At 40.2% G+C, this 14,321-nt stretch overlaps 1 protein-coding gene across 1 annotated transcript in view; it reads right to left on the bottom strand.

Annotated features, from left to right (window-relative positions):
• ADCY2 (adenylate cyclase 2) overlaps positions 1 to 14,321 on the bottom strand; it is a gene marked incomplete at its 5' end in the record, with an annotated part of 165,540 nt that overhangs the window by 130,594 nt on the left and 20,625 nt on the right. Inside the window, 3 exons of the mRNA XM_017496921.2 lie at positions 1,316 to 1,443; positions 4,159 to 4,270; positions 8,837 to 8,985. Coding sequence (XP_017352410.2) covers positions 1,316 to 1,443; positions 4,159 to 4,270; positions 8,837 to 8,985 — 389 coding nt within the window. The remainder of the gene's footprint in view (positions 1 to 1,315; positions 1,444 to 4,158; positions 4,271 to 8,836; positions 8,986 to 14,321) is intronic.

The raw sequence follows: 14,321 nt of genomic DNA, 5'->3' as shown, positions 1-14,321 counted from the left end.
AAAAAAAAAAAAAAAAAAGAAAGCGCTGTTAATAAAACTGTGGCGCTGGCAATAAAATTACCTTTTTTACCCTATATTTTTACCTTGTACCAATCAATGAAAATGACATCATTATTCTATATAAGCAGATCTTCTCTGGAATCACAGTGAAAAAATTATAGATACAATGCAGAAAATATATGTTACCAATACAAATTGAAATTAAATTCACAGAGCTGAGCATTTTTGACTAGAAGAAAATCTTTCATATTGGATTTTTAAAGTAACTGCAGTCTGGCTGTAAAACCCACATCTTCCCTTACCGTGTGTGTGGAGCCATAGAATTTGTCAGAAATTGGAAAGATGATAACATGTGCACACTTTTACCTTAAGATCACAGAAGACATTCAAAATTCACAAAAAAAAAAAAAAATCACTTTTGACTCTGGGCGCAGTGGCTCATGCCTATAATCTCAGCACTTTGGGAGGCCGAGGCGGGCAGATCACAAGGTCAGAAGTTCAAGATCAGTCTGGCCAATATGGTGAAACACCGTCTCTACCCAAAATACAAAAATTAGCCGGGCATGGTGGCGGGTGCCTGTAGTCCCAGCTACTTGGGAGGCTGAGGCAGGAGAATCACTTGAACCTGGGAGGCGGAGGTTGCAGTGAGCCCAGATTGCACCATTGAACTCTAGCCTGAGTGACAGAGCAAGGTGCTATCTCAAACAACAACAACAAAAAACAAAAATAAAAAGCTTTTGAAACAAAACTGTCCCGTCTTACAGATTTCCAACTCAGTATTACTGTAATCTAAGGCTCATAGTAGCAATACTAGGCTGAGTCAGGTAGCTCATAGCTACAATGCCAACAGTTTGGGAGGCCAAGACAAGCAGATTATTTGGGCCTAGGGGTTCAAGACCAGCCTGGGCAACACAGGGAGACTGTCTCTACAAAAAATAGAAAAATTAGCTGACGTGTTGGTGCTTGCCTGTGGTCCCAGCAACTTGGGAGGCTGGGGTGGTAGGTTTGCTTTGGGCTCAGGAGGAGATAGAGACTGCATGCAGTGAGCTATGATCATGTCACTGCACTCCAGCCTAGGTGACAGAGCATGACCTTATCTCAAAAACAAACAAACAAAAATAATACTAAATAATGAAGTCTTATTTTCCATTGTGTTACTCACATGCCAATAAATGGGTTTCTGCACAATTATATTTAAATGCACAATAATGTATTTAATGCCAGTAGGCAGAACAATAGAAATAGTCACGGGTGAGATATACAACTCCAAATTTTTAGACAGTTGAAAAAAATGCTTACTAAGCAGTCCACTTACTTTATGGCTTCACACATGTCCAGTCCCATTTTCACACAGTTCTTGGCATGGTTAGGGAGAGAAATAGGAAGTCCAGATACACAGTAATAGCAGTCTCCTAAAATTTTAATTCTCATGCATTCATTCTCCTGGAAGAACAAATTACCAAATTTCAGTTGCATTAAGCACTTGCAAAATGGTCTAGGTTTACCTAATATCATCAGGTGCCTGCTCTGCTCACGACATTCCAGGGATGTCTGGAGAGGGCAGTGAGAACCAATTGGGCTTCCCTTCATTACCCAACCAGAATGAGCTGCCCTCCCCTACATGCCAATTTCCAAAGCAGGATAAATAAGGAAAAGGGAAAATATGGGAAATAAGAGAGAATGTTCTGGAATGATTTTTACTTCATAAAAGCAAAGAAGGATGGGGATGGGGCCAATCACTTTAGTCTGAGCAGCTCCAAACATTGATGGTGAAATAAGCATTCTATGCAGAGCTGAGTCTTTCAGAGTAGAAGATGACGACCAGCACTCTGTAGGAATTAGAATCTCATGTCCTTCCCTACTGTCCTTATAGTTTCTTTCAAGTATTGTAAAGCCAAAGCAGATTCTTACCTACAGACATGTCGCTTCTGATAGATATTGCCACACCTAATAAGCTACCATTCAACAGAGCCAAGTAACTTACACTTAATTCTCATCTTAGGCTCAACTGTTTCAAAATAAAATTTGACTAACTCATTATCTTTCTGGGCTAAATTTTATATTTATATTTTAATATTTAGATTAACTGCATTCATACATGTCGACCCTATATTTGTTTCTAAACTTTTGATCCAGCTTCCAGACTCTTCAGTAAAGTAAAAGAAAAACAAAAACAAAAATGATGTACCAAACACAGGCATTTTTTCTCTAACACAAACACAGGCTTATGTATAAACTAAACAAATTTGAAATAATCAAGTGAACACACCTTCTTAAGCATGTGTTAGGTTTGCTGAATAGTTTGCCTGTTTCTTTCCCTGTTTGATGGTGCACAAACAGGACATATTTTCACAGGTATCTACAGCACTACAGATACCTACGATGTGCTTAGTAATTCCTGACGACAATATCATAAATAAGGAAAAGGCAAACAATTACATATTAATCAAGCTTCCCTCCCATACTTCCTAAAAAGATATTCTGAGACTAGAAAACATGAGTTAGAGTGAATCGCAATGCTTTTGAGTTCTTTAGTATAAAGTTATATGCTTTACATAAAAAATACTCAGTGCATTGGAGTATCTGTTTTCTGACAATAACCCCCCATTAGTGAACTGTGAACCATGAACTCATGTCGAAGGCACACTGTGCCTCTGACCAATGATGGATAAACCAAGGGATGGAGAGTCAGCTAAGGTTGTAAACTCCTCTGTTCCAGTGATTACAGGAAGTCATGTCAAGTACCTCTTTCATGGGTAATGAATTATGTCCTTACAAATTCGCATGTTGAAGTTAGTCCTGATACCTGTGAATGTGAACCTATTTGGCAGTAGGGCTGTCACAGATTTAATTAGTCAAGAGGAGGCAGAACTGGAGTTGGGGAGGCGGGGGCTTATCCTCTAAGAAGAGTCATTTGAACACTGAGACAGGCACCTAGAGGAGAGAATGTCATCTGAACATTGGAGTGACGTTGTTCCCAGCCAAGATCGAAACGTTTCTTCCTAACGTGAACAGGTAGTCCAGCAAAAATGACCTTTTATTAATTCAGACTTTTAAGACATCATTTAGGTTTCAACCTTTCTTCTCCTATAAATGAGAAGAAAGAGTTCTTCACCCATAGAACTCACCCCCTTCACTTTGGCTTGGTAAAGGAAGGAAGCAGGCATGTGCTTTTACTGATGTTTTAAAATCCACAGAGAGAGCTGTCAAGGTCAGTGGAACTGCAGAAGGCGACAAACTTGGGGAGTTTGGCCTAAGAATGACCATGCTAACATCTGCAAGCCAGATTTCTTCCTAAGAGACTTGACTGGAATGTGCTATCTTGTTTAAAAGTGATCTAAATCACACAACGAACTAAATTTAGGACCAATTCTTCCACAGATAAATCACTGATATTGCTAGGCAAAATGAAGCACTTTTTTGTTGGGAACAATTCAAAGAGAGAATTAGGCCAACCAGAAACATTTAACAGGAAGTACAGGGCTTACAGGAAGAAACTTTTTGTCACTGACGTTGCCACCAGCAATTGTGGCAGTTCTAAAAAGTAATAGGGTCTAGTGTGGTTTCAGATGGTTTTACATCATTTCCTATCTGTGAAATTTCCCATGGAAGAGCATATGAATGGAAGACCCTGAACTTCCATCTTTGTTTAAGAGGCAAAAGAATCAAAGGATAAAAATGAGACAAGAGTCAGTAAAGGCTTTGCATGGAAGGTACACATTCTATTTCAGGGGCTCTTCCAGGGTTCAGGTTAACAATAGGAATAGAGGATGCTGGTAACTGGAGGAGTGGAAAGGGTCATACCAGATCCTGGACACGGAAATGCCTAAGAGAGCACCTTAAAATAGTACCACGAAGAGGGATTTGCAAGTTGGAGCTCACTGCCTGGAATGTATTTATTACATGTGTGCTGAATTATACATAGGAGGAAGTTTTAAAATAGATAAAAACATGATAATGATATGCCATGGCATTTTTCATCCCTGAGACAGGTTTGAGGCTCATCAAACATCAATGGCAAAGAAATCCAGCAACTTTTACAAACAATCTTCCTAAAGGATGCTTTTATGAAAAAGTAAACTATTGATAGGTGGATGAAGAAAAACGAAGCCAAGAGTTTAGAAATCTTCAACGCGGAAGGGAATCTATAATACTCACCTTTGCAATTTGATCAAACTTTCCGAAGAGCTCATTCAGCATGTGGACTAGTTCTCCTGGGGAGCAGTCACTTGCCAGCCGGGTAAAGCCAACGATATCAGCATATAAGATGCTGTAGGAAGAAAGGAGGTATGGAGACAGAGTTTTCTAGATTATATATATATATATATATATTTTTTTTAAATAAAGTAATGATAATTTTTTCAATAAAATCATGTAATTTTGTTTACACTTTATATTTTCGTGAGAAAGATGTAATTTTCCTGAATAGAGAATATATAAACATTTTTTTAAACTTGTTAATTTAAACATTTTTTAAGATTAAACTTTTGTAGTTAAGATGGGAGTGAAGCAGCAAAATAATTAAAAAAAACAAATTCTGTTTATATTGAGTCAAGGAAGAAATGGGAATAATAATCCTTTTTTAAAAAGATTACTTAAATGATTCTGGAGTCCTTCCTAACTGCCAGGATGAAGCAGGCATGGAATATTTTCCTGACGTTCAGAATTAAGCTGGGACAACGTATTGAACAAATGTGGACCTCAACAGATGTCCAATTATAAATCATGAAAAGGGTTACAAAGGAAAACGAGAGAGTGTTATGAGACAGAAGAGCAGGGACAGATTAGACATTGAGGAGTCTGGGAAGGTCACTCTTAGGAAATGACAGAACAGCTTCCCTTCATGGGATATACTCACTAGTGAAGATGAGTGTGAAATTCCTTAGTGCTTTTTACATGTTTAAAATAGGAAAACACAGCACCCTGTGTGCACTGCAACTTGTCCTACACAATAACATGTTTCTGATTCGTATCAAGGCCTTATAAATAGGCCTACATTTCTGCTGGTGGTTTGAGATTCACAGAGTGAATATCTATGACTGAAGATGTACCACGGAGCAAAAATAACTACCATTTCACAGCCATTAGGAAGGTTCTTATAAAACACAAAAATAATGATTGTGGATGAGAACCTGGAGAAATGGAAATAAGTGTGCCTTGCTGGTGGGAGGGTAAAATGATGCAGCCACCATGAAAAACAATATGGGCGGTCCTCAGAAATGTTAAACAAAAAATACCATATGATTCGGCAGTGCCACTTCTGGGTATATATCCAAAGAACTGAAACCAGGAACTTGAACAGATATTTGCACACGAATGTTCATAGTTGTAGTACCCACAATGGCCAAAAGATGGAAACAAACCAAACGTCCATCGACGGATGAATAAACGGAATGTGGTCTATCCATACAATGAATATCAGGCAGCCTTCAAAAGAAATGAAATCCCGACATGTGCTGCAACTCCTGAAAACCTTATACTAAGTAAAATAAGTCAGATACAACAGAACAAATGCTGTGTGATTCTACATATATGGGGCATACAGTGTAGTCACACCACAGGGACAGAAACTAAAATGCTGGTTGCCCGGGGCCTGGGAAGGGGGGTGTGGAGTTGTTGTTTAATGGGTTTGGAGCTTTAGTTTGGGATGAAGAAAGAGTTCTGGAGATGGAGAATAGTGATGGTTGTAGAACAACGTAGGTGTTTGTGAGCCAACCAAACTGTGCACTTAAAAACAATTGCATTTGTAAATGTCATGCTATGCATATTTTACAACAATAAAAAATACAAAAAGGGGCACCAGTCAGCAGGGTGTCAGCCAGGGCAGGGCAGGACTCTGCTGTTCGCCATACTCTGCTCCTTGCACTGATCCCAGGATGCCTGGCTGCACCTTGGGGGAAATACTTGCTCCTCTGCTGATGGACACGAGCTGCAGGAACCTCTGATGGGTACAGGAAAATCAGGGTTTCTAGGGCAGCTCTACTCTCCACTCTGTTCAGATGATCCCCTAAAAATCATCCCTGTTTCTTCCATGCTAACCTATAGTGGCAGGGATCACAAGTGCTGAGCCATTGTCCAAGAGATAGGATGAACAATGCTCGCTCAGAGAAAGAGTCCCTGATTCTAAGCAGTATCAAGAGGCAGCATGTGCAGATGGGCGGTTAACTCCACTTCCTTCTTGTTCACACCAGCCGCAGTGCTTCCTGCGCTCAAAACCTACAGTGAACAAAGCAGCTCTGAGATAGGCTGCCTGGATATACCTTAAGGTGGTCCAGGGGTTATTTGGCAGCAAAGGAATTAAAAAAGTAAGCAGACAATTGTGATGCAAAGTGCAAAGAAGCAAAGCATTATGGGAGAGAAAGCACAGTGCACTTATGGGACCACAGAGGAAGGAAGCCCCACCTGGAGTCTGACCATAATGCCACTTTAGAAAGATCATCTCTACTGTGGCAACCTGGAAGCTGGCAGGCCAGTTAGAACTATATCCTTGGAACCCTGGAGAGCCCCAATGAAGGTCTATAATGTGATGAAATAGAAGTGGACACACGTGGGAGATAGGATGAGGAATGAACTAGGTTTGTCACTAATTTGATGTTGTACGGGGGTTGTCTGGGAGAGGAAAGCATTAAAATGAAGACTGATTTCTGGCTAAGCAATGGAGTTCAGAGATCTAGGCCTGTGCAAATCAAAAAAGTGTGTAGGGAAAGATGACTAGCCCAACTTTGGTTGTGTTGTGCTTGATGGTGGTGCGTTAGATACACATTAAGTAGGTGAATATGGAAAGCTGTGGTTGAGGCCTGTGTATGAGCATCATTTAGATGGGAATTAAAGTCCTGGAATTGTAGAGGATTGTAGAGAAACAGAGAGGAGGTAAGAGAAAGCCCCCAACATACTCTCATTTACAGGAGGGCCTTGATTTAGGGTAAAGAAAAGAACAAAACAGACTGTCAGGAGAAAACTGAGGGAATACAATGCCAAGAGATCAAGGGATAGGAAAATTCCTTAAGAGGGAGGGCAAGGCCAAGGGGTCAGATACACTTGAGCAGTCAAAAAGTGACTTAAAAATATTTCCCAAGATCAGAGGGGCAATGCTGAACTTCAGACATTTAAGGCTAGAAAGAGCCATTAATAGAATAATACACTTAGTCAGACAACTGAATGTTTCTTCTATAATTGTATAGTCAAAATGCTCACAAAACTGAAGGCAAGCCAGTATTTAAAATAATTTTACTCCTTAACATGTGTGAACTTTCTTTAAATGTGGTTTTTACTATCATGTATCCAATTGTGCTTCCTTAGTTCCTACTCATATATAAATGTGTTTCTGTTACCTCCTTCCTGATAAGAGTTTTCTATATCACACTGACATCTGTCTATGCTTGGGTCTTATATAGCTTTTCTAAAATCTGATGTCAAATGGGATTTGCCTTAGCAATGTCTTTAAATTACAGATAAATTTGTTTCTTATTAACAAGCTTCAAAAAACTTAGACCCGAAGCAGCCTGGCTCTTCTAAAAACTCTAATGACTAAACTAAGACCATCAAAACATACCGAGTGAGGTCAGATACATGCACAGGTTACTTATGGAGATAACTCAGTGATAGGGTTTGGATTTGTGTCCCCACCCAAATCTCATGTCGAACTGTAATTCCCAGGGTTGGAGGAGGAGCCTGGGAGGTGATTGGGTCAGAGAGGCAGCTTTTTCTCTTGCTGTTCTCATGATAGTGAGTGAGTTCTCACGAGATGAGATCTGAGTGTTTAAAAGTGTGTGGCACCTTCCTCTTCCTCTCTTTCTCCTTCTCTGGCCATTTAAGACATGCCTGCTTCCCTTCACCTTCTGCCATGATTATAAGGTTCCTGAGGCTTCCGGAGCCATGCTTCCTGTACAGCCTGCAGAACTGTGGGTCAATTAAACCTCTTTTCCTTATAAATTGTCCAGTCTCAGGTAGTTTTTTATAGCGTTGTAAGAGTGGCCAAATACACCCAGCTAGAATGGAAAGCAGCATATTAACATATGGAGTGGATAAAAAAGCAAACCCCCAAAAGAAGTGGTCCTGGGAATGGGAGGGGCACAGAAATTGGTGTTGGTCTGGGTGGGCCTCACCCTGCTGTGGCTGGGAGACAGGGGCAGGAGAGAAATGGAAGGGAGGATGGATCCCCTCCAGCCTGAAGTGAGTCCCTCTCACTATTCCTCTCTAGAGCTCATGGGAGACAGAGGCCCCACACCAATCTCCTTCCCTACTACAATCCCATGATGAAAACATGTTAGTTTTCTAGGCACTGTGACCCCGTGGAAAGTAGGTATGCCAATCTCAGAAAGGCAGTAACTTTCACAGTAAATTAACTGAGGTATGCATCAGTGTCCTGTGACTTTGGTCGCTGGTTTTCCAGACCCAAGAAACTCATCATGCTGATGGCTTCATGGATGCCCTGCTCCTGCAAAGTCCATTTGGAGGACTCAGTCTTTGTGCCTGGAGATCCCACAGGCTCTCCCTCCGATCTTACTGTAATCTGATCACAGGGTTTCCAGAATGAAAACCCTGCTGTCCCCTTCACTCCTTTCTGTGATGGATGCTTGGCCACAGAAGCCAGGGCTGTGAAGGACAACTCAATCCAATACAGGAAACAGCACCCTATTTTCTAATCTTAGTTTGAAGACCCCGAGGGGCAGCAGCAGGTGAGTGGGGTGGCAGAATCTTGGTGATTCGTCCCCCTGCAAAGGATCTACTGTCACAAAGAAGAGATGGTGATGTGAGGTGTGAGATCTCAGGCAAAACGTCTCCAGTCAGGCAAACAGACTCCCAGACCAGCCAAGGCGCAAGCCCAGCGCCCTACCTCACGTTGGTATGCCGCTTCACGTACAGGTTGTGGAAGTTATTTGTGTTCTCCATCTGGCCCGCCTTGGGACCCTGCAGCCTCTGAATGATCTCTGCTTTCATCTCCATGGCGATGTGGGCTGGCAGCAGGGAGAGCAGAAGCCGCTCCTGGACAAGGTGGGGAAGGAGGAACAAAAATCTCTCAGACAACTTGGGGGAAGACAAAATAACACTGGAGATGGGATAATCCTCCCCCCAGTTTATCTCCCCCATCATGGAAAGTGCAAAGGCAACAGGAGACACAGTATGTGCCCATGAGGGGAGCTCAGTGGATGGTAGCTAGTGTTTTTCCATGTACTGGTATAACTGAGCATTGATCATTCATTCATTTATTCATTCATTCACTCATTTATTCAGAAAGTATCCATCTTTGACCAATAAATGCCATGTCCCTTGAACAGCACTAATGTAAATTAAAGAAGAATGCAGGGGCTTCTCTGCCTCAGTTGCCCTTCTGTTTCCCAAGAGTCAGGCATGAATCTTGACTTCCTACTGATTTGTAGGAAGGCCAATTTAGGGATTTTTTCTGACAAGCTAAAATACAGATTCTAGAAATACATATTGGGAGTGAAAAGAGATTTTCTAAGATCAGACTGTATTATTATATTATTTATTATTTATTGAATTCTAAGTGTGTGTTCTTCAGGATGGAGCATAAAGGAAAGTAAAGTTATTTCCCCAAAGATTTTTAAAAATCTATTTTGATTTTAAAGTAGCAAAGTGGAAATAGTATTAAAATTTCAGAAACCAGTGGTCAGTGTAAGATAGAAAACACTCATTTTCGCCTGCTTGCTCATTTCTGAGATAAAATACTAGCTTTAATGCACTTAAGAAAGACAGATGATATTCCACATTTCTTAAATGAGATAGTCAAATACTTTCAAAGATTTCATTTCCTCTATGATAAGCAGATAATCCTCTTTAGTAATTCTAAGCCATTATAAAAGTGGAGTCAGAAATGTTAGCTTCTATAAAATGTCATATAAGAAACTACAGGTGGAACACAAGGAAATGATAACATAAAAGCTTTATGTGTATTTTTGGTCTTTAAATTCAGTAAATCCAGGAAACAATAAATATCAGTATACAATATTGTACTCATTTTAACATAAACTTATTTTATTAGAGTAGCATTTTCTCATTCTCCTCAATGAAATGAAAATACACAATGTTTTTTGGAGGAAAAGTCTAACAGAAGGGTAATCTTCAGGACATCTATCCATCCTGGAGTATTTTAATGTTAATCCATTGAAGAAAACATCATATGCTTTAGCTGTGGTAGAATTTAGCAACTTATATTCAATGTTTATAAACAAATATTTGTTCAATGAAACACTTTATCACATCTTTATCTATCACATTTTCTCTCTTTTTCTTTTTTTTTTTGTCAAGCTGATGAGAGATAGGGGTAGAGGGGAAACTAGGGTTTGCTTCCGGATTCACAGAGCCAGGTGTCAATCTCTTTGGTCCACTCTCAGTGCACATCATTTTGGTGGCTGTTGGAAACTTCCACTGAGAGAGCTGAGGGTAGGCCAGGAGTGCATTCTGATGCAGATGGGATGATCCTCCCCTCAGCTCATCCCCCCCATGGAAAAACAAGTGCAAAGGCAACAGGGGACATAGTATGTGCCCATGAGGGGACCTCAGTGTATGATAGCTAGTGTTTCTCCATGTACTGGCATAACTGAGCATTGATCATTCATTCATTCATTCATTACTTCAGAAAGTGTCCATCTTTGACCAATAAATGCCATGCCCTTTGAAAAGCACTAATGTAAACTAAAGAAGAATGCAGGGGCTCCTCTGCTTCAGTTGCCCTTCTGTTTCTCAAGAGTCAGGCATGATATTTCTTCCAAACACCAGCCTGTCCTTCTCGTCTCATCTGACAGCAAGTGCACTGTGTGTTGAAGCCTTGGTTATGAATGATATACCAGAGACCCTGGTGCATTCTTCTTTGATTTACCATTAGTGCTTTGGAAAGGGCATGGCCCAATCCCTCTCTCGTCTCAGAGCCCACTTGAAAAAAACAGGGGGTTTGTTTTCAGGTAATGGCGCTTCAATTGCTAGCTTTCATCATCTTGATATGAAGAACTACTCCATCATCTGCTCATATTTGGCTACTCATCCCCAAAATGCATAAACTTGCCACTTGTCTTCAGTTTCTCTAAGCTTTGGCATCTGTGACTCATGAGACATTTATTCCTTTGGGAAACTCTAAAGGTAATCAAACTCACGGTGCACCCATGGAAGTGTTTAGCAGATAGAAATTGTCCTATAAGTGTTTAGCAGACTGAGTTCTGCTAGTATTGCCTCCACTGAATTCCATTTCTGTAGGTCCTGAGTGTACACTACAGCAAAGTACTCTGTGGATGGTCACTTCCTCTTCTTTCTGTTTATTGATTAATATATGGAATAATTGGGTGTGAAGCCAAAATATTACACACAAAGGAGCTATAATGTCCAAAGTGTATTCATACCAACAGAGGAATCTGGTGAGGCAAGTATGAAATTTCCATCCACAAAAATCAGGACATCTGCTCAGGCATGGTGGTTCATACCTGTAATCTCAGTACTTTTGGAGGTCAAGGCAGGCAGATCATCTGAGGTCAGGAGTTCGAGACCAGCCTGGCCAATATGGTGAAACACTATCTCTATTAAAGATAAAAAAATTAGTTGGGCATGGTGGCAGGCACCTGTAATCCCAGCTACTTAGGAGGCTGAGACAAGAGAATCACTTGGACCCGGGAGGTGGAGGTTGCAGGGAACTGAGATTGTGCCACTGCACTCCAGCCTGGGCAACAGAACAAGACTCCGCCTCAAAAAAACCCCCCAAAATCAGGAGACCTGTCTGGTCATATTCTCAGACTTGAACATAGGAGCCCCTGCTGAGAGAAGGGAAGCATGTTGCTTTGAGGCTTCCCATTGAATCTGTCATAATCAAAGCAAGTAGAGGTTGAAAATAAATGTTAACTTCTAAAGCACTGATAAGGAATATTCACATGTAGACTATAAATAATTATGGGTCTGGATTTGGCTATCTATTTAGAAATCCTAATAGAATCTGTGCATCTACAGAGATGTATTAAGCTTGGCTTAATTAGGTTAAAGTCCATTTTTTACTCTTTCTGATGGCTGATGAGTCAAGGGCTAAGACAAAATGAAATGCACCAAGCCACAGGTGCTCAGTGTACATAACTCTCCATTAGTGAGCTTATGATGATAACCTGTGTGTACGTGGATTCAATACCAATACCATTTTCCACTGAACTTAAAACAATCAGTCAACTTTCCCAGTGTTTACATGAGTTTCTAGCTATGCTTCTTATAGCTAAGCCTGTCAATATCCTACTCATATCCCTTGCTTGGGGATCACCGTAGATTGTTCCTTTCTAAATGTACGATTTCCTGTGTGTCTGCAAATGAAGAGGTAGTTGATGAATAAATACTACAGCTTTTGCATCAACATCCCTTAATAGGAAATCTGAGCATGGTCTGCACATCCCTCAGAGAGTCACAGGAAAAACTGAGCCCTGTTTCCACCACTGGCCCATTTCATTAGCTGATCTCCCTCTTTGGAGGGAGCTGATCTCATGGTCTCACGCCGTCACCGTGCTAAAGAGAACCACTTCCTAACTAAATGACTGTACCCAGACCCTTGTCTTAGGGTCTGCTTGTGGTAAACCTAATAGACATTTCCAAGCTTTGTCTCTCCTCCTCCTGTAATTCTGCAATAAGATTATGCTAAACCCCAAATCACACAGAGCTGATCCTTCCTGAAAGATACAGATTCTATGATCAAAAAAAGAGAATCAAATATAGTAATCCTTTTCCACACCCAGAGCCTCATTTAACAACCAAATGTAAGTTAAAAATCTTTATTTTAGACCCAAATGTAGAAGGATGACTGACTTTTAATAGGCGGTTTAAAAAATATAGAAAGTAAACTTCATATGTTGTACAAAACAAGATTTTTTTCTTTTGTTGGAAGTGTTAAAGAATCCATGTGAATTTAGACCAGCCAAAGAAAAGAACCTGAGGCTTCCTTCCTGACCCCCATGCCCCATCATTCAATGCTGGCACCACTGGTGGATGGTAGATACTGCAGCACCTGGCAACAGCTCAGGGTCCATGCTTGGAGTGTGCACCCGCCCTCTAGGTGATCACAATGCTGGGCAATTGAATGAGTTTCTGAAAAAAGCCTGAGCTCAAAAGTGGTGAAGCAAGACTCTTTCTTTTAAATTTTTCTTTCTCCTCTTTAAAAATGTTCTGATCTGAAGGAAAAGCCCACTACTATGGCACACATGATAAACTTCAACTCAATTTGTAATCCGACAATGTTAATACTTTCATTAATATTTTAGCTTTTTATGAATGTAGCTGTGTGCCCTGCCAAATTATCTGAAAGAAACACACACACTTAAGTGCTTAATATGCTGGGTATAACTTAGCTACATTATTTTCCCAAATTAGTTGGACTAATTCCTTAAGGATATTTTTGGAAAATCAAGTTGTCATTAAACTGATTGAGGCACACTGGCCATTACTTCTTTCTCTTTCTAGTAAAGCTCATGAAACTACTGATAATTTAGCTAATTCTGGCATATTCAAAGGTTATCTGAGTAATAACTTGCCCTTGATTTGGGGGTTCCATTTGACACATCCCTTTGTTAAACCTCCAATTATTATCATTAGCAACACATTTTTCTTATAACTTGTTCTTTTGAATTGTGTCTGATATAAAAGCTACAGAGTTAATGTAGTAAATTTCAATGTAATAGTGATCAAAGTTCAGAACAATCTGAACTCTCTGAAGTGTTTCTAAACTAATGAAGCAAAGCAGGGATTATAACTATGTTTTCACCTTGTTTTTTAGGCTATTTTGGTTGGTAGGAAAATCCAATTGAAGCAAAGAAGACTTACCTGTACTTAAAATCTGAGCTAAGATATAGTAATATATATTATACCCTATCCCTTCAATAAACCATGCATGTAATAAATATTTAAAGCTACTTTACTTTTCAAAAGGAAGAATAACAATGGAAAACTCCTTTCAGATGAATCTTTAAGTTTTCTCTTTTAATTCTTATTTTAAATGCAATTTCAATTACATCAGTATGCTAAATCAATGGAATAAACAGAAAGGATGTTATAAGTTTTTCTCCTCCTAAAAGAAAGCAGCTAAAAGACTGAACAAACACCAGATCCCTAAGCAGCCTCGGGCCACTTGTGGCTCTGCCACCTGTGTGCTTAGGAAACAGAAATCATTTGATAATGTCCTGCAGTAGGAGAAAGCTAGCTGTCCATCAACACGAAATGCTGCACATGCTCCACTGAGAAAACAGGTGCAGAAAGAGAGGACAGTAGCACCTCCCCCAGCTCCTATCACACATCTTTCCTTGCAGCAGGCTCCACGTCTCCAAGTCTCAGAGAATCACGGTCGTCTT

The sequence above is a fragment of the Cebus imitator genome, unplaced genomic scaffold (genome assembly GCF_001604975.1).
Source record: "Cebus imitator isolate Cc_AM_T3 unplaced genomic scaffold, Cebus_imitator-1.0 Scaffold226, whole genome shotgun sequence".
NCBI lineage: Eukaryota > Metazoa > Chordata > Mammalia > Primates > Cebidae > Cebus > Cebus imitator.
The sequence above is the reverse complement of the archived record's forward strand: the minus strand, read 5'-3'. Positions and strand labels throughout refer to the sequence as shown.